Source organism: Papilio xuthus, unplaced genomic scaffold (assembly GCF_000836235.2).
Source record: "Papilio xuthus unplaced genomic scaffold, Pxut_1.1 DF826938.1, whole genome shotgun sequence".
Taxonomy (NCBI): domain Eukaryota; kingdom Metazoa; phylum Arthropoda; class Insecta; order Lepidoptera; family Papilionidae; genus Papilio; species Papilio xuthus.
The window spans coordinates 4,107,243-4,125,524 of record NW_013531711.1 but is presented as its reverse complement, the minus strand read 5'-3'; the positions used below and the strand labels follow the sequence as shown (position 1 = coordinate 4,125,524).

Sequence of the window (18,282 nt, the reverse complement as noted above, 5' to 3'; positions counted from 1 at the left end):
AGGCCCCCGCCCCACTGCCCCGCCCACAGCGCCGGCTCCAGACTCTCGCGCTCCCCCTCCCGACCCTCACGTACCTCCCGCACTTCCCGCCGCCCGGACAACTCCGAGATCTGACAGGCGGTCTGCAAGCTGGACGGCAGGTTGGACCAGTTCTCGTTGCCCAACCTATCCTTGTTCACTATGCTTATTTCCATCGACCCCTGATATGCAAATTTCGACATATCTTCCTGATTATCATCTGTTTTTTTAATAGTTCTATTCGGGTCCTCCACGATGGCCTGGAACGCTAGCAGGTCACGATTCTCCGTCTCGGTTAACGGTAGCGGAGGTAGAATTTGTTGCTGCTGTGCGATCTTGTAACTCTGCTGTCGCAGCATGTGTCGTCGGCTGAGGCCGACCTGCAGCGAGTGCAGCGAGTGCAGAGAATGCAGAGCGTTTGCGTCATGTGCCGACATGCTTGGCGGCGTCATTTGCTTCTGCAGCAGTTGTCGCTTCTGCTGGTACAGGCGGTGCTGCATGAGCTGCTGCTGAAGCGGCGGCTTGCTTGGCGGCGCTGCGCCTGCGTGCTGCAGCTCCGGCTCCTGCAGTTGCGCCATCATCTTGGGGCTGGCGGGCATCGGGGGGGACGTGCTCGAGTAGTTGAAACTTTCGGGCAGGCTGATTCGTTTCGGCGTCGGGTTCTTAGTGTCCTGGTATGGCGAGCAAAAGCTCGCCGCGAACTGGTTGTGCTGGAGCTGGCGTTGCGTCATCTCCTCTGCCGGGATCGTCGATTGGTACTGAGTCTTTAGTTTCTGCGCCTCCTTTTGCACGAGATGCAACTCGAGGACTCCCTTCGCCTTACAGTTTTCATTCAACCTTTGACTGTTGAAGGCTAAACTATTTTTTTGCGGGTCGCTAGACTGCGCCGCTTGTTGCGCGACGAGGCCATCGCTGGCGCGGCGCCCCTCCCTAAAGTCGACAGGGCTTCGGTTCATCGTTCTCTGGCAGCTCTTGTTGGACGACTGGTAGTTGATGGGATTATGTCGGGCTATGAACCCCGTGCCGGGAGTTTTACTGTTATACGAGGATATATATACGCATGGATGCATCGGACTAGTATTAACTAGAGAGTTGTTCTCGTAAGCCAATTTATCCTCGTTGGACGTGCAACTGGGCAAACTGCTCGCCAACTCGCTGGAACAATCCGAGAGTTGATAGTCTAGGCTTTCGAAAGTCGAGAAATTGCTTTGGGAAGAATCGCAGCTCAGGTTTTGACTTAAACTTTTGTTATTAAAAAAAGTGACGACGCCGCTGCTGGAGCTGGAGCTGGCGTAGGAGGCGAGGCGGTGCGCGGCCGGCGCCGCGGGCACGTCCTCCATGTCCGTCTCGCAGCCCTCGTCCGTCGACGAAGAGTACTGCTGTTGAAATTTGGACGTCTCGGCGGCAGTGCTAGGATGCATCTGTGCATACGCTTGACTAGTCGTATACCTATTCAGAGAAAACTTGCTATCCGGCCTGTATAAGGCGTTCTGAAATAAATCGCCTGCGGTTGATGTTACGGCAGCGTTCCCTTCTCCCGCGGTCGCCATCGGGGGCGCGACGCCTCCTTGTAAATATGAGTACGAGTTCAAATGATGATTCATGTAATCCTTGAAGGGCGGCGTGCACGTTTGCAAACGATTTAGATCCTGCTGCTGAGCCTGAGCTACGAGCCTCGTCGACTCCAGCGGCTTCGGCTGCTCCAGAACGCTACTCAACTTCGTGTCCGCAAATTGAGTAGGTATAGGACTCGTGCTGAGATTGACGGTGCCTTTTAAAGGCAAAGGAGATTGTTGTAGAGTATTCATAAGTTTGGCTGCTTCCGAGCACATAGTAAAGGTAGTCGAATTCGGTAGCTTGACGGTGTCCGAATTGAAATTAGTCGCCGAAGCGGAATTTTGTAGGAAGGTTGCAATGACGCTGTGGTCGGTGGCGGCCGACCGTCCGCCGTCGATAGCACATTTTGAATCAAAACTGGAAGAGGTTAGCAGTCTGGCGCCTTCGTTTGCCTTGTTGGTATCGGGTCCGACTGTGGTCGACTGCTGCAGAAGTCGCCGACAGTCCTCGCTGGACTGCTTCAATATATTCTGTTGCTGTTCGTAGGTCGTGCCGAGCAGCCTGTGCGCGGGTAAGTTTTCCGCGAGTTTCGTGCCCAATCTCTGATTGGATTGGGCGACGTCGATGTTTCTCATGGTAAGCAGCCTCGTAGACTCGGTTTCGTGGCTCCTCGGCGGCACGTCGAGGCTGCTGACCAAAAAACTCCTGTGGGGTTCGGTGGGGTCGGAGTTGCGCTGCAGGAGACGCTGCTCGGTCATGTTAACGCCGGCTAGCGACAGCAGCCGTTGCGTTTCTGCAGAAGATGCGTCACCTGACACTGACGGGATGGTCGGCGTCGCTCTATAATCCCTCGTTTGAACCTCCCCCGCATGTAATAATCTGAAATTAAATTGAAGTTGCACGTTATTTTTTTTCTCAAATAATTTGATCCGTTAGTCTCTAACTTGTGACCAAGTTGGCGCCAACGATAGTGATTTAAAGTTCATAATCGTTTCCGATTTTAAGTGGAACTGTTGAGAAAGTCTTACAGACAGATCTTTTTTATAAAAATCTAAAATTACAAGCCACACACCTGTTATGATGTTCTCGCCTAGCGTCGTGCAGCTCCCTCGCTAGTGCCTGGTCGGCCACGGAGGAGGGGCGGCGCGAGGGACGGCGACCCTCCGCACCCCCTGCAACCCCCGCGGCCGCACTAGCGCCCCCCGCCGCGCGCGCCCTTAAACGCTCCAGCAGCAGCAGGTATATCGCCGCGTGATGATCGTAACTGTTTGAGCGAAGACTCTGCAGATCAAAAATTACCCCAACTGAACCACCAGCCCAAATAAAGCCCAAGCAGACTTTAAGTTTACACGTCTTTGTTAGTTTAGCGTGCGCATTGCTCGTGTCTAAATAATTGATACATTTTGGCTTTGTTCCCTCATAATAGTATTGTCCAAGTGTATTTAAGAAAAGGCAGGTAGTCTGATTATAAATATCACTAAAGACAAATAAACTGAAATCGTTGAGTACAATGCAATCGGGAATGAGTGCCATTTTGTTTCACGTAATTGACTATGTGAGTGACATAAATGTCGACAGGTGAACTACGAAAAGCAGCGAGATAATTTATCATGTGCGCAAATCTTAGTGTGACAAGATTTTTATACTTTGAGATAGCTGTCATTTTACACATTGGATTATTCTGATACATATTTCTATTTGATTAATATATCATCAATGCTCTACTATTATTATACTATACTATTGTGAAGGTTAGGGTTCTTCTTCTTCTTTTAGTTACTAGTGGACCAAGGTTAGGGTTATTTGCCATAGGAAATAAGGACATAAAAGAAATTTCATATTGATTTTCCACAGAGACCATAAAGTCCCATAATATAAAATGGTACTTTTTCTTGTAAATAACGATGAAAGCCTTATTGTGTGTTAGTTCCTAAATATCATTGTAAATAATTTTTCCATTTTTAATCTAAGTTACTGGCGTTGTACAGCGCTTGCGGTAAGGCTACCAATTTTACTTTCAACTTGTGCATTTGGACAACTGATTCGTTGTATTATTGAATGCGTATAAAGCGCAATTTTACATGCAACTTTTGCGTGAGTTGTCGCGATAGCTTTTAAAAACATCTATATAACAAAATTATATATTTTCAGTCTCTGTGCAAAAGCGTTCAGTATCATTATAAATAATATACGTAAGGTTATATACCTCTTTTGTTTTAATAGGGTCGATTCCTAAGCTCTGCATTAGTCGTAGCACTTGCTCATTGGGCTCGTTATGTGTAGATGTATGTGCAGGGCTTCGGACCGGGTCGGGAACCACCGTCGGTGCGGTATAGGGCTCCGTCGACATCCACCGGTGCTTCTTTATCTGCTCAATAGTGTACCGCTTCATAGGTTCCAAGACGAGCATCTTCCGGATCAGGGATTCGCATTCTGAAAATAAAAAAATTTAATTATGAAGATTCACTTTTAATAATAATTTGATTCCTATCCTATATTTTCTTATCAGTAACTTTAAATTGGTTAATCGTATTGTTAGCCTCGTCTACTAAAAGGTAAATTTTTATGTGTTCTATTATAATATTTAAGTCTTCAAAGTTAAGACATTATTTTGTCGATAAAAATAAATGGGCGAGTTAACATTTTGCGCAGCCCTATCCTCTAAATACGGTTTAAATCAGGCCAGGGCTGAGCCCTGTCGGCTCGGGCGATATGAAATTTAAACGCCTTTAACAGGCGCTTCAGAAATTATCTCTCAGCTGCATTAGCGAAAATTGGCAGAGAAGTACGATAGCCATCAGAGATTTAAGCGAATATGGCGCACGTAATCGTAAAACCCGAGGTTTAATGATACGACGGCTTTTGGAATGACGAGACCAGTGTTAACGACTACATACTTAGTGGCATAACTTTTTTTTTACATAACAATTTATGTACTTTCAGCCGTATGAGTTATGCAAAAAATTATCCGTTGAATATCCTGCATTTGATGTTTAATTCAAAGTTTTGCTAATACAAGGATATTTAATTCTGGTTAAGATATTAGTCCACCGTTCCAAATTTTTTTCCTAAAACTGGTCAAAAAAGGAGATTTATTCAGTACAGAATAAACGGTGTACGTTTAAAAACCAGAATATTTTAGTACAAGTTATAAATAAACAGTATTATAAAAAGCCTTCCTGACGTAAATATCGAAAATAACTTTGTATATAGTATTAGATCAAGCCAAGGCGAAAACCGTTAGATGTAAGTAAAGCTCGTTGTGACGTCATATGTCAGGGCGGCGGACTCAGCCTCGCTAAAGGTCAGGGGGAACCGGGCCAGGAAATGACGTATTTCCATTATAACATAAGCCGGGAAACTCAACATCGGATCGTTGATTAAAACGCTACTATTCTCTGTAAAATAAAACATCTAAATGCCACAATCAAATTAGTTAAATAGTTATTTAAAGAGTAACCTAGTATAGATTTCTCAAATTAAATGTACACTAAGGGACTGTCTCTATGACTCTTACTTTTATTAATTGAGAATCGGCCTACCGATCAATTGTTCCGACTGGAAACAGCCGTCTATCCAATTTTGCATACCAATAAAATATTAGGTACCATAAATAGTAATTCTATAAAGATGAGGTTTATTAAAAAATATCAATATAAACAAGGCAATATTCTTTATTGAATATGTTTTTCATTTCAAATGAAATGGATATTGGATATTGGAGGAATATTTATATATTTTTTTCTATTCAATTATGTTGCTTCGGAAGTTAATGTTACATAAATATTAGCTATTTTTCCATAAAAACAACAAAGGTTCTTGTTATTTGTGTTCTTAATTAAAATGTTGTTTGCATTGAATTGTTCAGTATTATTGTTAATTCTAAATAGTTATTTGTATTTTGTTAATTAATAAATGTAACAATATCACAATTAAAAACTTTTATAAACGTATCAAATCAGTCGGGAAAAATATCATAGCACAAAGTAGCACTTTAAATGCAAATATTTAAAAAGGTTTCCATTTTCATTGGCTAATGTATATCCTATATTTACGAATCCAACTTGAATTTAAATTAATGATAACTAATGAAAACATTGCAAATATAACATATGATACTTAATTAAGCATACGTATTCGTGCCGACATGAGGAAAATTTAATTCCGCCGGCTAATGCAGACATTTGTAAGCAAAACCCGGCTGCCTCGCTAATTTCGTACAAAGTTTAATTACGTTAATTCTATAAATTGTCCCCATTATAAAAGCATCAACGTATCATGCGTCATTCTAAATAAAATATCGATAATTGCTTTCATGCGCCCAAACCGGATGACGCCGGCAAAACATAAATCCCCCACGGGCCGAAAATAAATCTAATGTAAACACTTCATTCTCAGCATTCGGTCTTTAGTTAGTTTTAACAAAATATAGTTTGCAATTGCAGTGACGAATTCGAATATAAATAATCGCTTAACCGTTTCGTTGCGTTCGGAAATAGATCGCGGCCCGTCGAACGGCCGAATCCTGCACTTCGGCGCGCAAACAAAACACACCGCGCAACAACCCAGAGTAATTCCGTACTATTTTATTTACCTTCCCTCGCATCTCTTCTAAAATAAAACCGATGAGTGGTAAAGTTTTCGCCAGGCGATGCTAATAATATCGCGTTCGAACGCAAATATCGTGCGCGGTCCGCCTGACCATTGACGTAATCGAGTGAAAAATGTGCGGGTGTTATTTAATAAAGCGGTGGAAAGTCAGGCGGCCATGATGGCTCCGTGAACTTGTGCGATTTTACGAGATACGAGTCGACGTTCAGACGCCGCGGACGGCCGTCATTCCCTTGGCCGCCAGCCATTAATGATGGCCCATAAACACGATGTAAACACACCATATATGAGTTGACGCATATAAACTGTCGTTATTGTCAAAATTAATTTAATGACGACAGAGTTTGGGTATGTATGTACAACGAATCGTATCGTATGTAGCACAAATGATTCACAAGTTATTGAACGGTCGCGTCAAGGGGGCACCTGATGAAAGCAAACGCAAACACTTTTTGTGTACACTTCAGTCTGTTAAGAGTTGAAATATGGACTTTTGCAACAAACTGTAAAAAAAATGTATTACGCAATAGGTAAATAAGAGTGCTAAATACATTTTAATTTTTTTGTGAAATCTGGACTGCATCTATGATAGTTTATTTTTAATTATAATATAAGTACTGTTAGTTTTTTATATATAATACAAAAAGTTAAACTACCTTTTTCATTCTTATTCATTTAAAAGTTTTACCGTTACGAAAGCGTGCGAAGCACACCTAATAATTTCCGGCTTTTACCTCTAACTTTTAATTTAACAAGCCTATGTAGATAACTTTTTATATAAATAATTAATTATCTAGTAATAATCATTTTATAACATTTTTGGATAGAATAACGGGTTTGATACTATTCTTATGACGTTCGTGAATATTGCACGTAATTTCGATATAAATACCCTGCTGATTCAGTCAATAAATAACAAATATCTAAAATAATTTTCATAAAAATACCATGAGATAATTTTCACAATAACAAAAGGGATATTCGTATGTTAATATCGAAAGCCAGAGAACGGCTGACGTCAACGCCGCACCGCCTGAGCGATTTGACTTTGAAAGAAAATACATTTTCATATCCTCCGATGCGGGCGAGGGGGTGAGGGGACGAAGTGACGACAGACCGTGCGTAATAATCCGACTCTGCCAACACTTATTTACCGCAATGGAAAAAACACACCAAATTAGTCTTGTTATCTTTTGACTCGAATCCGCAACCACAACAATTTTTTAATTAAAATATTAGTATAAATAAGTATATTTTGAAAAACATTAGAATTTGATCTATAGATACGGATACAATGTCTGTCCTGTTTTCGTATAATATATTATATTTTTTGGAAATTTAACTTTTTTACTTTAAAGAACTCCGTCATAAACTTTAAAGGCGGAGCGTTCAGAGCATAAAACTGAAGCGTGTTAGAAATCCTCTTAAAGTCTCTTTGGCGGTAAAATCACCCAGTGTTGTTTACATTACAATATTTCCAAAAAATAACCGAATAAGGTGTATTCGGTTATTTTTCTAAGGTTTATATTTCAGTTAGTAATTATTTGTGACCTTGTTAAATCCGAATAATTTTACAAATAAAAGTAATAAATATGATATACTAGCTGTCGCCCGTTACTTCGTCTGCGCGAATATTAAAAATTTAATTAGTAACCTATGTGTCCTTCTAGACTATGTTCTACATCAATGCCAAATTTCAGCAAGATCCATGTAGACGTTCTGGAGGTACCTTCTAATAAACATACTTCCATCCATCCATCCACCCGAACAATCGCATTTATAATATTAGTAAGATATTGAATCATATATTATAGTAACGAAAAAAAATATTATCACGTATGTTGATACAGAAAATATTGAATCTACGAGTGTGACTAAATTTTCCGCTACGCGAACTTTCTATTATTACAAATGAATTATTCATAACAGCTAATACATAAATATCAGATCTTTATAGGGTGCGAAGTTTTATAACCGCGGGCAAGGCTCATAAATGAAAATAAACCGTAAAAAGATACCAAGTTACAAAATTGTACTTTTGTAAAGCAATATTAGATAAACTCTTAGTCATTATCATCAACCTGCCCTTATCCCTACGGTGGGTCGGCACAGCAAGTACTGCTCCTCCATACATCTCTATCAGCCGTCATATCTGAATCTATCCCCTTCTTACGTATATCCTCTTTCACACAATCCATCCATACTTTCTTTTGTCTTCCTCTACCTTAGTAGCCATCCACATTTAATCTCATTACTTTTTGTTTATATGATCATCATCCCTCCTCATAACATAAACTCTTAGTCATCCAAATGTACAAAAATAATGCAAAAAAATTGAAAAACAAAAACCATTTCTGGCAAAAGCCGTGCTAGAGTGTAGAGTATAAAACGTTCTCGTTTCGTAACAGGGGTCTGCATCAGCTGTTCATGTGCCGCCATCTTGTTTCCTGCCGACTAACTCTTTTATTTAAAGCGTCTTTTTTCTTTATAAAAACTGGCTATGGTAGATATCTTTTATAAAATAAATTTCGTACTGCACCTGTTTTGTTATTCGCAGGTGGCTAGAGCTACGGTTACTGATAAAATCAGTCTTATAACTTATAATTTTTTTTTAATTATAGACGTTATTTAAAGTACCATTTAGCATCAACACGAGATAAAGGACTTGGAAATCCAAGAGTAGTATGCTAGGACCTTACTTAATGAATTCCAAAATCTGTAGTTGCTTAAGTTTTTTCTTACAAGCCTAAATCTGTTCCTGAAAGACTGGAGTTTCAAATTAAGAAATACCATTATGGCCATGACACATGTTCTAGTTTTTTTTCTTTTTATAGGTATTTTGGTTGCATAAATTGTAATTTTAACAAGGGTCGTAAGTATTGATACGACAGAAATACTTAGGGCATGTAAGTCGGCAATCGTATTTACAATCGTTTACGAAGCACTGTGCAGGCATGTCACGTAACCAGTGAGATTTTTCCCGCTGATACCCATTTGTGCAATGTTAGTCGAGCAAGGTCAAGTCTTCAGAGATATATCTATGTTACTGTAAAAGTGTAAAAATCGTTGGTTTAGTATCTTACTAGTCATAACAGAAATTATGACCTGAATGAACTCTTTATAACCTAATAAATTACATGTTTATTTCAGTACAAAACTCTTCATAATAAACCAGCGAGGTTTACAATTTAACGGTTACACATATAACTATTGAATAATTAAAAAACATAATGTCTACCTTAGGTATATGTCTAGACACGTAAAGACTGAAATGAAACGTGAATACAGTTTTCGTTAGGGAATACAATACATCGGTGGAACATGCTATGTTATGAATATTTGAGACAAAATATGTCTTCATTTGAAATAACACGTACAAGGTTATACAGCTGAAATTATTATTTAATAATATAAATACTTTTTACTGGAATTGGAACTCTTTGTGAAAATAAACCATTGACAGGAGCTTGTTTTATATTATCGACTAGCTGTCGCTCGCGATTCCGTCCGCGTTGAATGAAAACCAAATTAATTAGTTCCCGGCAATTATTTGATTTTTCTCAACTTTTAAACCTTCCCTAAACCTCCACGAACAATTCAAGACCAAGATTAGATAAATCCATTCTGCTGTTCTTGAGTTTTAGCGAGACTAACGAACAGCAATTCATTTTCATATAGATTAAACATACTAGACCTAAAATTACTAGGTGTTTTATTTTCTACTTTAAAAGTGATTACTTCTGAATTGCTGGCATAATAGAAAGCCTCCCAAGTATCGTTCATTCATTAAGTATAAAATACTTGAAAACTTCAACGTTTCTTAAATACACTTCTAAAGTCACGTGAAGAAACAAAAGAAGTCGATTAAAAAGTGAGAGACGGCCGACCGCGAAATAATACCAGTTCCACTCTGACGAAGAGCCTCCGAATTGCTCCTAATTAGTAATTGCCGACATCGATAAATTGCGTGAATGTTAGCGAGAACAAGAAAATTTAAAATAACAATACGTTTATTTTTTAATATTAAAAGTGACTTAACTATTCCATTTTCATCTGAGTTCCTTCAAAATTGATTATCATTTCTTACGTCAAAGGTACTGTTTCCACTTCATGAAACGTTTACGTAGCCAGCGTCAATGGATACTATTTCTGGCGCAACCGTCATAGAGCAGCACGTGCTCGATCAATGAAGAAAAAAGTAAACACTTAACGATACCATAGCTATAAAAGTAACTATTTTTTTAAAGTAATTTGTTGCAATAATCTGCAAGATTTGTTTTTTTTAGCTTTTAAATAACATTAACATTAAGACACTCCTAAAGGTAGTTTAACATTGGAACATCATCAAATAGAAAAAAAAACAATTAATTTAAGGTGAGTTAAGATTGAGGAAAAACCCCTTATGATTTAAGTTGCATTTATTTTAAATATTTTTTGAATTATTTTGAAAATAAAATATCACGCTTTTGTAAAAAAAAATAAGTATATTACTTAAATGCACAAATAGTATTTAATATTGTACTTTTGTATAAAATAGATTTATAAATTTTCGAACAAGAGGATGAGGTTAATAATAAAGTAACCAGCGTTGAACTATGTTTTATTGCTTTCGCTCGTGTTATAAAAACTGTTCTTTGATGTGTTTTCCATTTAATGGTTTGGCACTATGTACATTTCGTCGCGTGTTTCTAGTTTACCAGAAACATGTATTTCATTTTATGATCAAACTTTTGGCGTAAAAATAAAATTATTCCTCATGACAAAAAATTTGCAGTAGTAAGTTTTAATACAGTTTTTACAAATATAATTTTTATATGAATCGATTTAAAAGAATGCCAGTGTATTCTATACTAATTAATATATTAAAGAGAATATACTTAATTATTTCTTTCTTTGGTAACATTAAAAGGCTCCGACACTGCGTAATCGATTTGAAAAATTCTTTTACTCTCGGGAAGCTACACTATCCCCGGGTGTTTACTACGATTTCTACGTGAATTCTACGCAAACGAAGACGCGGGTAAAAGCTAGTAACAAACAAATTGAATAAGAAAGTCTCGATTTGTATTTTTAATAGCACCAATATTTTACTTCAAAAGATTTGTCTCATTTACATCGACTTTCTATTCATTCTCTTTTAAAACACATAGATAACAAAACAATAGAGTTTTTATACGTGTGCTTCATGATTTAAAAAAATACGTTTTTCACACATTTGTTTATCTGTTATTTATTTTTAAACAGCGGATATTTTTATTTTAAATGAGTATAATTATCCGTAAACAATTGTAATTACGTAAGACGTACGAGGATGTTCTCGTGATGAGCATGCACTTTAATTAGTGGCATCTTGCACAATCTATGTAGTCATTATGTTTTTAATTAATATTTTACAAGATAAAAATAATAATTGTTAATTAAATACGCCTAAATCTATAGATTTCTAATTATTAATGTTAGATTTCGTAAACACATCGTGATTTATGCGCCACTTTTCGTTGGTTTCTGAACCTAAAATGCATTAAAAGTAACCTAAAAATATGCAATAATGAATACAGTAAGAAAACTATAAAAGCAAAAATCCTAGAATTCCTATTGTTTCAAAAAGATTTCTTGAAGTACAAATATTTTCTAAGATAGTTTGCCTTTGGTAACAGGCAATATAAATCCCAGCTATAAGACCGTCTTTCACACTTCCTTGTTTGCAATCCATTGCCTTCACATGTGTGGAAATATGACGGTGGATAGGAAAATTGTTTACACGGTCAGCAAAATCAACGCTACGCAGAGTATGCACGACTGAACAAATCGCTGACGTAAATGATTAAACATATCGATTGCATTGCTTTCACGATCGCTAGGTTTCTGACTCACTCTACTTATTGATGTGAAGTAGGTCGCTGTCATTAAAAACCTATCGTATACAGAAGCTAATTGGCTATTGATGCGAAAGAAATCTTGCTACGAAAATAATTTTGAAGTCCAAATTTTGTGGTTTTTTAAAGGTTTAATTTGTATTGTTCCATGACATCAACCTTCGTTTTTCAGTTGGTTAACCGTGCAGCATTAATTATTGCTTTCTGTGACTATAATCTCTGTATAAAACATCTTCATCCCTGTCATTATCTTAGACAAAACAGAGATAACAATATGTTTTAAACAGATTTTGTTCTAAAACCACGGTTAATGGAATATCTAATTCGCGTTCTAAACTAATGAGAGTGTATTTGTTTAAATTGTGTTAATTGTGCAAACCTACGGCCACATCAATCACGGAAAAGTCTTGTTATAAATATTTTGAGTAAGACACAATTTGACGTCACAAACGCCACGTGTAATCATTTGTAAATTCAGTTTGTAATTTACAAATATGAAACGTTTTACTACACGACTAGACGTGAATACTACGCCTTAGATCACGTGTGTATACTCTATATATGTACCAAGCTCGTTAGCAAAACGTTTAAGACGCGACTCAACTATGTATCGTATCGCGTTTACTGTCAGGAATCTCATTAAACTAAAATAAATTTATCACTTGTTTATTTACTCTGTGAAGACAAAATTTGTCGAACGATAATATTTGTGTTGATCACACTCATTAGGAATTCGTTTAATGATAACAAATATTTATAATGACGCTATCATACTAATACGAATATTTGGATGGATGGAAGGATATTTGTTAGAAAGTATTTTCAAAACGACTGCATGGATCTCTGAATTCTGACTGAATTTGGCAAAGATGTAGAACATAGTCTGGAAGAGCGCATAGGTTTTTAATTATGTTGTTTTATTAACACGCGCGGACGGAGTCGCGGGCGACAGCTAGTGTTGCTTTATGAATGTTTTTCGGATGAATGATTCTTGTATGGAATATGTAAAAAAAACATGATAATTTTTTTTTTATCCTCTTTTATTCTAATGTATTGGAATGTAGCCATACCAAAACTACCTTTATTAACTACAATTGTTCTCCGATCGTAACTTTATATGTCAGATACCAAACTATTTCAATCACAGCTACTTATAAAGCGTATAGAACGAACAATAAATGGTGAAAAACACAATGAAAATTATGTTTGAATGCGAAAATTCAAAAGGAATTCGCTTCGAACGTTACCGGTTTGTTTTTATTAAAAGAATTCTCTTCGCAGATGCCTGTTCGGTCCGTGTTTTTCCACAAAATCGTACTTGTTAACACAGTTTACTCAAAGCTCTGCAAGATACTTTTACCCGCGTCCCACGCTGTTTATACAACCAGAAAAGTTAACTCAAAAAGTAGCCTTGTTAGCGAACAAACTAAAAATAGCATTATGTAATTCAATATTGACAAAATTATTTTGCATATCACCAGCTTAAACCGTACATAAAAAAATGATACGAGTAATCTAAAACTCTGGGCACAGATTTTCCATTTAGTACTCAAGTCTTGCTTCTTGTAGATGTCACATGTTCATTTAAGGCGGATTTAAATGTACGATTTTTATGTTAAAAGCCTTTGTAAAAAGATTTACATGTCGTCTACAAACAAAAAACTTAATTAGTAGCCTATGTGTTGTTCAAGACATCAATGCCAATTTTCATCAAGATCTATTGATTCGTTCTGCGGATACCTTCTCACAAACATCCATTCATCCACCTACCTATCTAATCTTTCGCATTTATAATGTCTATAGTCATTTATAATGTTTTAGAAGGATATGTCAATAAACTATATTCGTAAATTTACATTAAAACAGCTAAAACACTCAAAAAACGTGACTGTTTTTAGCCTTTTTTATATAAGTTTATCGAAATGTCTCACGAAAGTTTGAATAATTTATTTTCGTTAATTTAATGCATTTATTGCCATTGTCATAAATGTGGTATTAGTACAAGGGATTCCAACGTATTTTTATGAGAATGAAAATAGATAGGAAGGGAAAATTAATTTAAGAACTGTGTCTTGACCTCAATTTACATCACCTCGAAACATGATCGTAAAAAACCCTTTACGCGTACACCTTCGTTTTTTATTTATGAACAATAATTATTCGGATATCCGTAAATTTTCGTTTGCGAATGGAAATGTATAATTATATGTAAATTTTTAAACTTTAAAGATGTTTACGACACAATAATTGATTAATGCCATTGCTGCTAGTGACACTCATATTATTATGAGTCACATTCAAAGAGGAAAACTAAGGGACGCACTTAGTGTAGGTATTTCATACTAAGGCGCAATGATTGATTGGAGAATTTTATACCAGGTACTTCTTTATAACACACACGTTATTTAAGTCACTAATAAAAAGGTTTTATCTTTTTATTCACGTCACAACGAACAAGAGTAACCCCATTCAACGAGAAGTGTCATATCTCTTGTGAAATATTAAAAGACGTACCGAGTTTAATCAAATTGGTTGGTTTTCTTAAGATTATAACAAAACGGCATTATATAGAGTAGGGATGTATTTGTATTTGGCGTTGTAAATCGCATTCCACGAGCGTCGACCCCACGACCACGATGGCCCGTAGCATTCAATCAGCGCGTCCAAGCATGTGACTACAACAACAGATCTTTTGTAATTACGCTCCGACACGAGAATTGCACGCTCGCGGCCGTGCCGAATGTGAGTTATGCCTTGCAAACATACAGTCGAGGCTATTTATTTCTTAAGCTCCACACTTTTAGTTTAAACTGTACAATTCGAATCTGCATAGTTAAACTGTAGGTGTGTAGCAGGCTTTACCCATTTCAGTGAAGTCATTTGATATACGATGTGACAAAATTATAAACTGAATTTACCAATTGTACAAGTTGAATAAAAAGTTTAATATATTTCCAACACAAAACTCAGTCGTAAAAATTGTTTTAATATCAAAATACTGCAAACAAAATAAATAGTTTCCCCGCTAAGTGTACATTTAGATTGTACGCATAAAACATCAATAACATCACAGATATCTGAATTTCAAAAGCTATAGAAATATACAAGTAGTACATCGGTCGGTTGTTTGCAATTTAAAACACGATATCTGGTGACTTGAAACGAATACGATTATCTTGGTAACCGATTTCATGCGAATTTTCTTCTGCATAAAATATACATAGGTCAATCTTTATATCCCGGGAGAGATTTGTTAACCAAAATTTTGTACTACTTTGTTGAATCCTTTTGACAAATTGAAAATCATCTACATAATATTTGACAGCAGTATTCAGAATTTTTAAGTGTACTTTAAGAGAGACCCTTACTGTAAATTTAGTATAACACTTAGCGACTAAAAGTAATCATTAAACGTAAGAGTTTAGGGGACCTACGAAAGCTATGTTATTACCATCTCGGGATGGAAACTTTAATTGTGTTCAATATTTAAGGTATAGTTTCAGTTAAATATATTTCTATATTTAAATGATTTTTTTAAACTAAAGTAATTTTAAATATTATTTCTCATTTTAAATAACATCCGATTTACAATTTGCATATCGGTCTAAAGTCTATTGTATTTGAATAGCGTTATTCACTGAACCTCACTTTATAATGACCAAAAAGTATTTCCAGCCATAAAAGACAAGAAATAATAAGTAAGAAAAAATAGCATAAACAAAAACTTCACGACCATTTCGATTTTAAGACAAGTACTAGTAAATCCAATTAACGTTACGTAAAGCGATGCCAACTGGATAGTGACAGAACTTTCTAGAACAATCTAGATGAACATACTAGAAAGTAATAAACGGAGTTGGTTATCCGACGCATAGTCAATCTCGTAGGAAGCCGTGATAAGGTAAATTAGTTTTGCTACAGACTTAATCCAATGTCGCTAGGGCATCGCATTAACTTTGTTACTCGTTACTAAGTTCACGTATTTCACACGTAGAACACGACATGAACGTAAAAAGTATTATAATAGAATTGATTTTTGTTACTGTTCTTGTGTATTTAAATTTTAAATTATCATTTGAATTTTATATTTGCTTATATTTGTGAACTTACAAGAACATACATTACAGAAGATTTTTTTTTACACAATAAAAGCCAATAAAAGTATTAGTTTTTAATTAATCTAATACCGATTTAATAGCAATTAAAAATATATAAATTTTGACTAAAAATTTATTTATGTTTCATGCTATTTTGCATACATTTAATTACATATTTGTGGTATAGTTATAAATGTAAAAGTTGTTAAAGAAATATACATTTATATAAGCTAATGGCAAAGCTTTTGAACATTTCCTAGGAACGAAGCGACGTAATGAAGTTACGTGGTACTCTAGCGTTCCCATTTTCTAAGTGCTCTTGCTTCGAGCTTCTATTATGATTAGTAATAATTCTGTATTAAATGAAAGATGGTTTTAAAATATTCAGCTCACAAATGTCGCCGTGACGTAGAATACTATGGTACGCATACATCATTGTTGTATAAAAAAAATTATACGAAAGGTAAAATAAGATTCAAAATGTATGGTCGCTCCTATTCTATCGTACGAAATTGCGAGTAGCCATAAAGTTCGAATGTCACTATATCACGGGTACTATTGCAGATTTAAAATTTGTATGAAGGCTTAAAAAAAGAAACTTACCTTCGCTCATGAAGTAAGGTATCCTAAATCTTCCTGAGAGCACGCGATCCCGCAGCGACTGGAGCGTGGAGCCGTCGAATGGCAGTGCGCCGCAAACTAGCACGTATAGCACCACCCCGAGGCTCTGCAATAACATAACCTTATAAGTACTTCGCAAAAAGGCAGAAATAATTTTTTGGAGGAATAAAGGAGTAAGCCACCACCTAAAAAGGGTGCGGAGGGAAGGTAGAAAACAATTAATCTTGTGTTTTGTCTGTGATATCGAAACCACTATATGAGGTTAAGATGGAGCGACTGCTAAAATAACTATATAATTTGATTTAGTGTTCAATGCCGTACTCATCGTTAAGTAGCCTTTAGCAACCATTTACTTCTGTGAATATGGCAGTGGTAAACTAAAATTTTGCAAGTGAATACTAGAACTGTTTGCACTATAACAATTTTCGGTGAATACAACTTAGCAGTGTTACCGTACCCATATGTCAATTTCAGGGCCTGTATATCTCTTGCCCTCGAAGACCTCAGGTGCTGCGTAGGGCGGCGAGCCGCACCACGTGGCAAGCAGCTCACCCGCAGCGTAGTAGTTACTGAACCCGAAGTCCGCGATCTTTATATTCATGTTCGCGTCCAATAGCAGGTTCTCCGCCTGTCAGTGATTCAGATATTAGTTAATACGGTTTACTTGTTTTATTAAAGATTACGAAATACTTATCACAAATACTTGTTTATCACAAAGAAAGAATATAAGTCTTATTGTTAACGTAATTGTTTATTTACGTTTCGAGATACACGTGTACTTTATAGTACATCCGTCAAGGCTGAATTACTTACGTTCAGGCCTTTACTAAGCTGTAAGGTTAGCTAACAGCACAATTTGTAATAACATACATATAAAGACGAATTTCAAGTCACTATAGGTTTACATTTAAATCAAAAAAATACAAAAAAAATATCGTAGCACATATTAAAAATGCTGATTTCATGAGCGAATGGTGAATGATAATAAATTTTAACAAAGTATAAAACAATTAAATAGTATTTAAATAACAAAGAAAAGAGACTTAGTTAAATAAAAAAAAACCTAGAAACATATTTACTCATTATATCTTTCGCTTGTTTTAAAATTCAAAAACTATCGAATAGAAATTCCAATGATGTGTCCAAAAACAATTTGTGTGACGATTCATTTGAGGTCATAATGGATTATGCTGCGCAATATGAACCAATGGCAAAACCCGGGTGTCACCATCTTACGTGTTACTACGGTGGCACGTATATCTTTTTAAATACATCCTATAGACAGACATCAATGCAATACAATATCTACATCAACTGTACATATCTGTCTATTTATTTATTGCTATTGTCCGGTATCGGCAGATTATGTACAGGATGTTTCTAAAAAGATGCGTGCATATCGTAGTAACACGTATGATGGCGACACTCAGATTTTACCATTGGTACAATACAATATCTACATATATAGTACATACTGTATCTGTAGATATTGGATCTACAAC

The 18,282-nt window shown here is 36.3% G+C and overlaps 1 protein-coding gene across 1 annotated transcript in view; it reads right to left on the bottom strand.

The window, feature by feature from the left end:
* Nucleotides 1–18,282, bottom strand: part of Sik2 (Salt-inducible kinase 2) — a 47,176-nt gene that overhangs the window by 979 nt on the left and 27,915 nt on the right. Inside the window, exons 5-9 of the mRNA XM_013317541.1 lie at nucleotides 17,238–17,408; nucleotides 16,763–16,886; nucleotides 3,782–4,008; nucleotides 2,648–2,856; nucleotides 75–2,454 (exon numbers count right to left, since the gene is read on the bottom strand). Of these exons, the coding sequence (XP_013172995.1) occupies nucleotides 75–2,454; nucleotides 2,648–2,856; nucleotides 3,782–4,008; nucleotides 16,763–16,886; nucleotides 17,238–17,408 (3,111 nt within the window). The remainder of the gene's footprint in view (nucleotides 1–74; nucleotides 2,455–2,647; nucleotides 2,857–3,781; nucleotides 4,009–16,762; nucleotides 16,887–17,237; nucleotides 17,409–18,282) is intronic.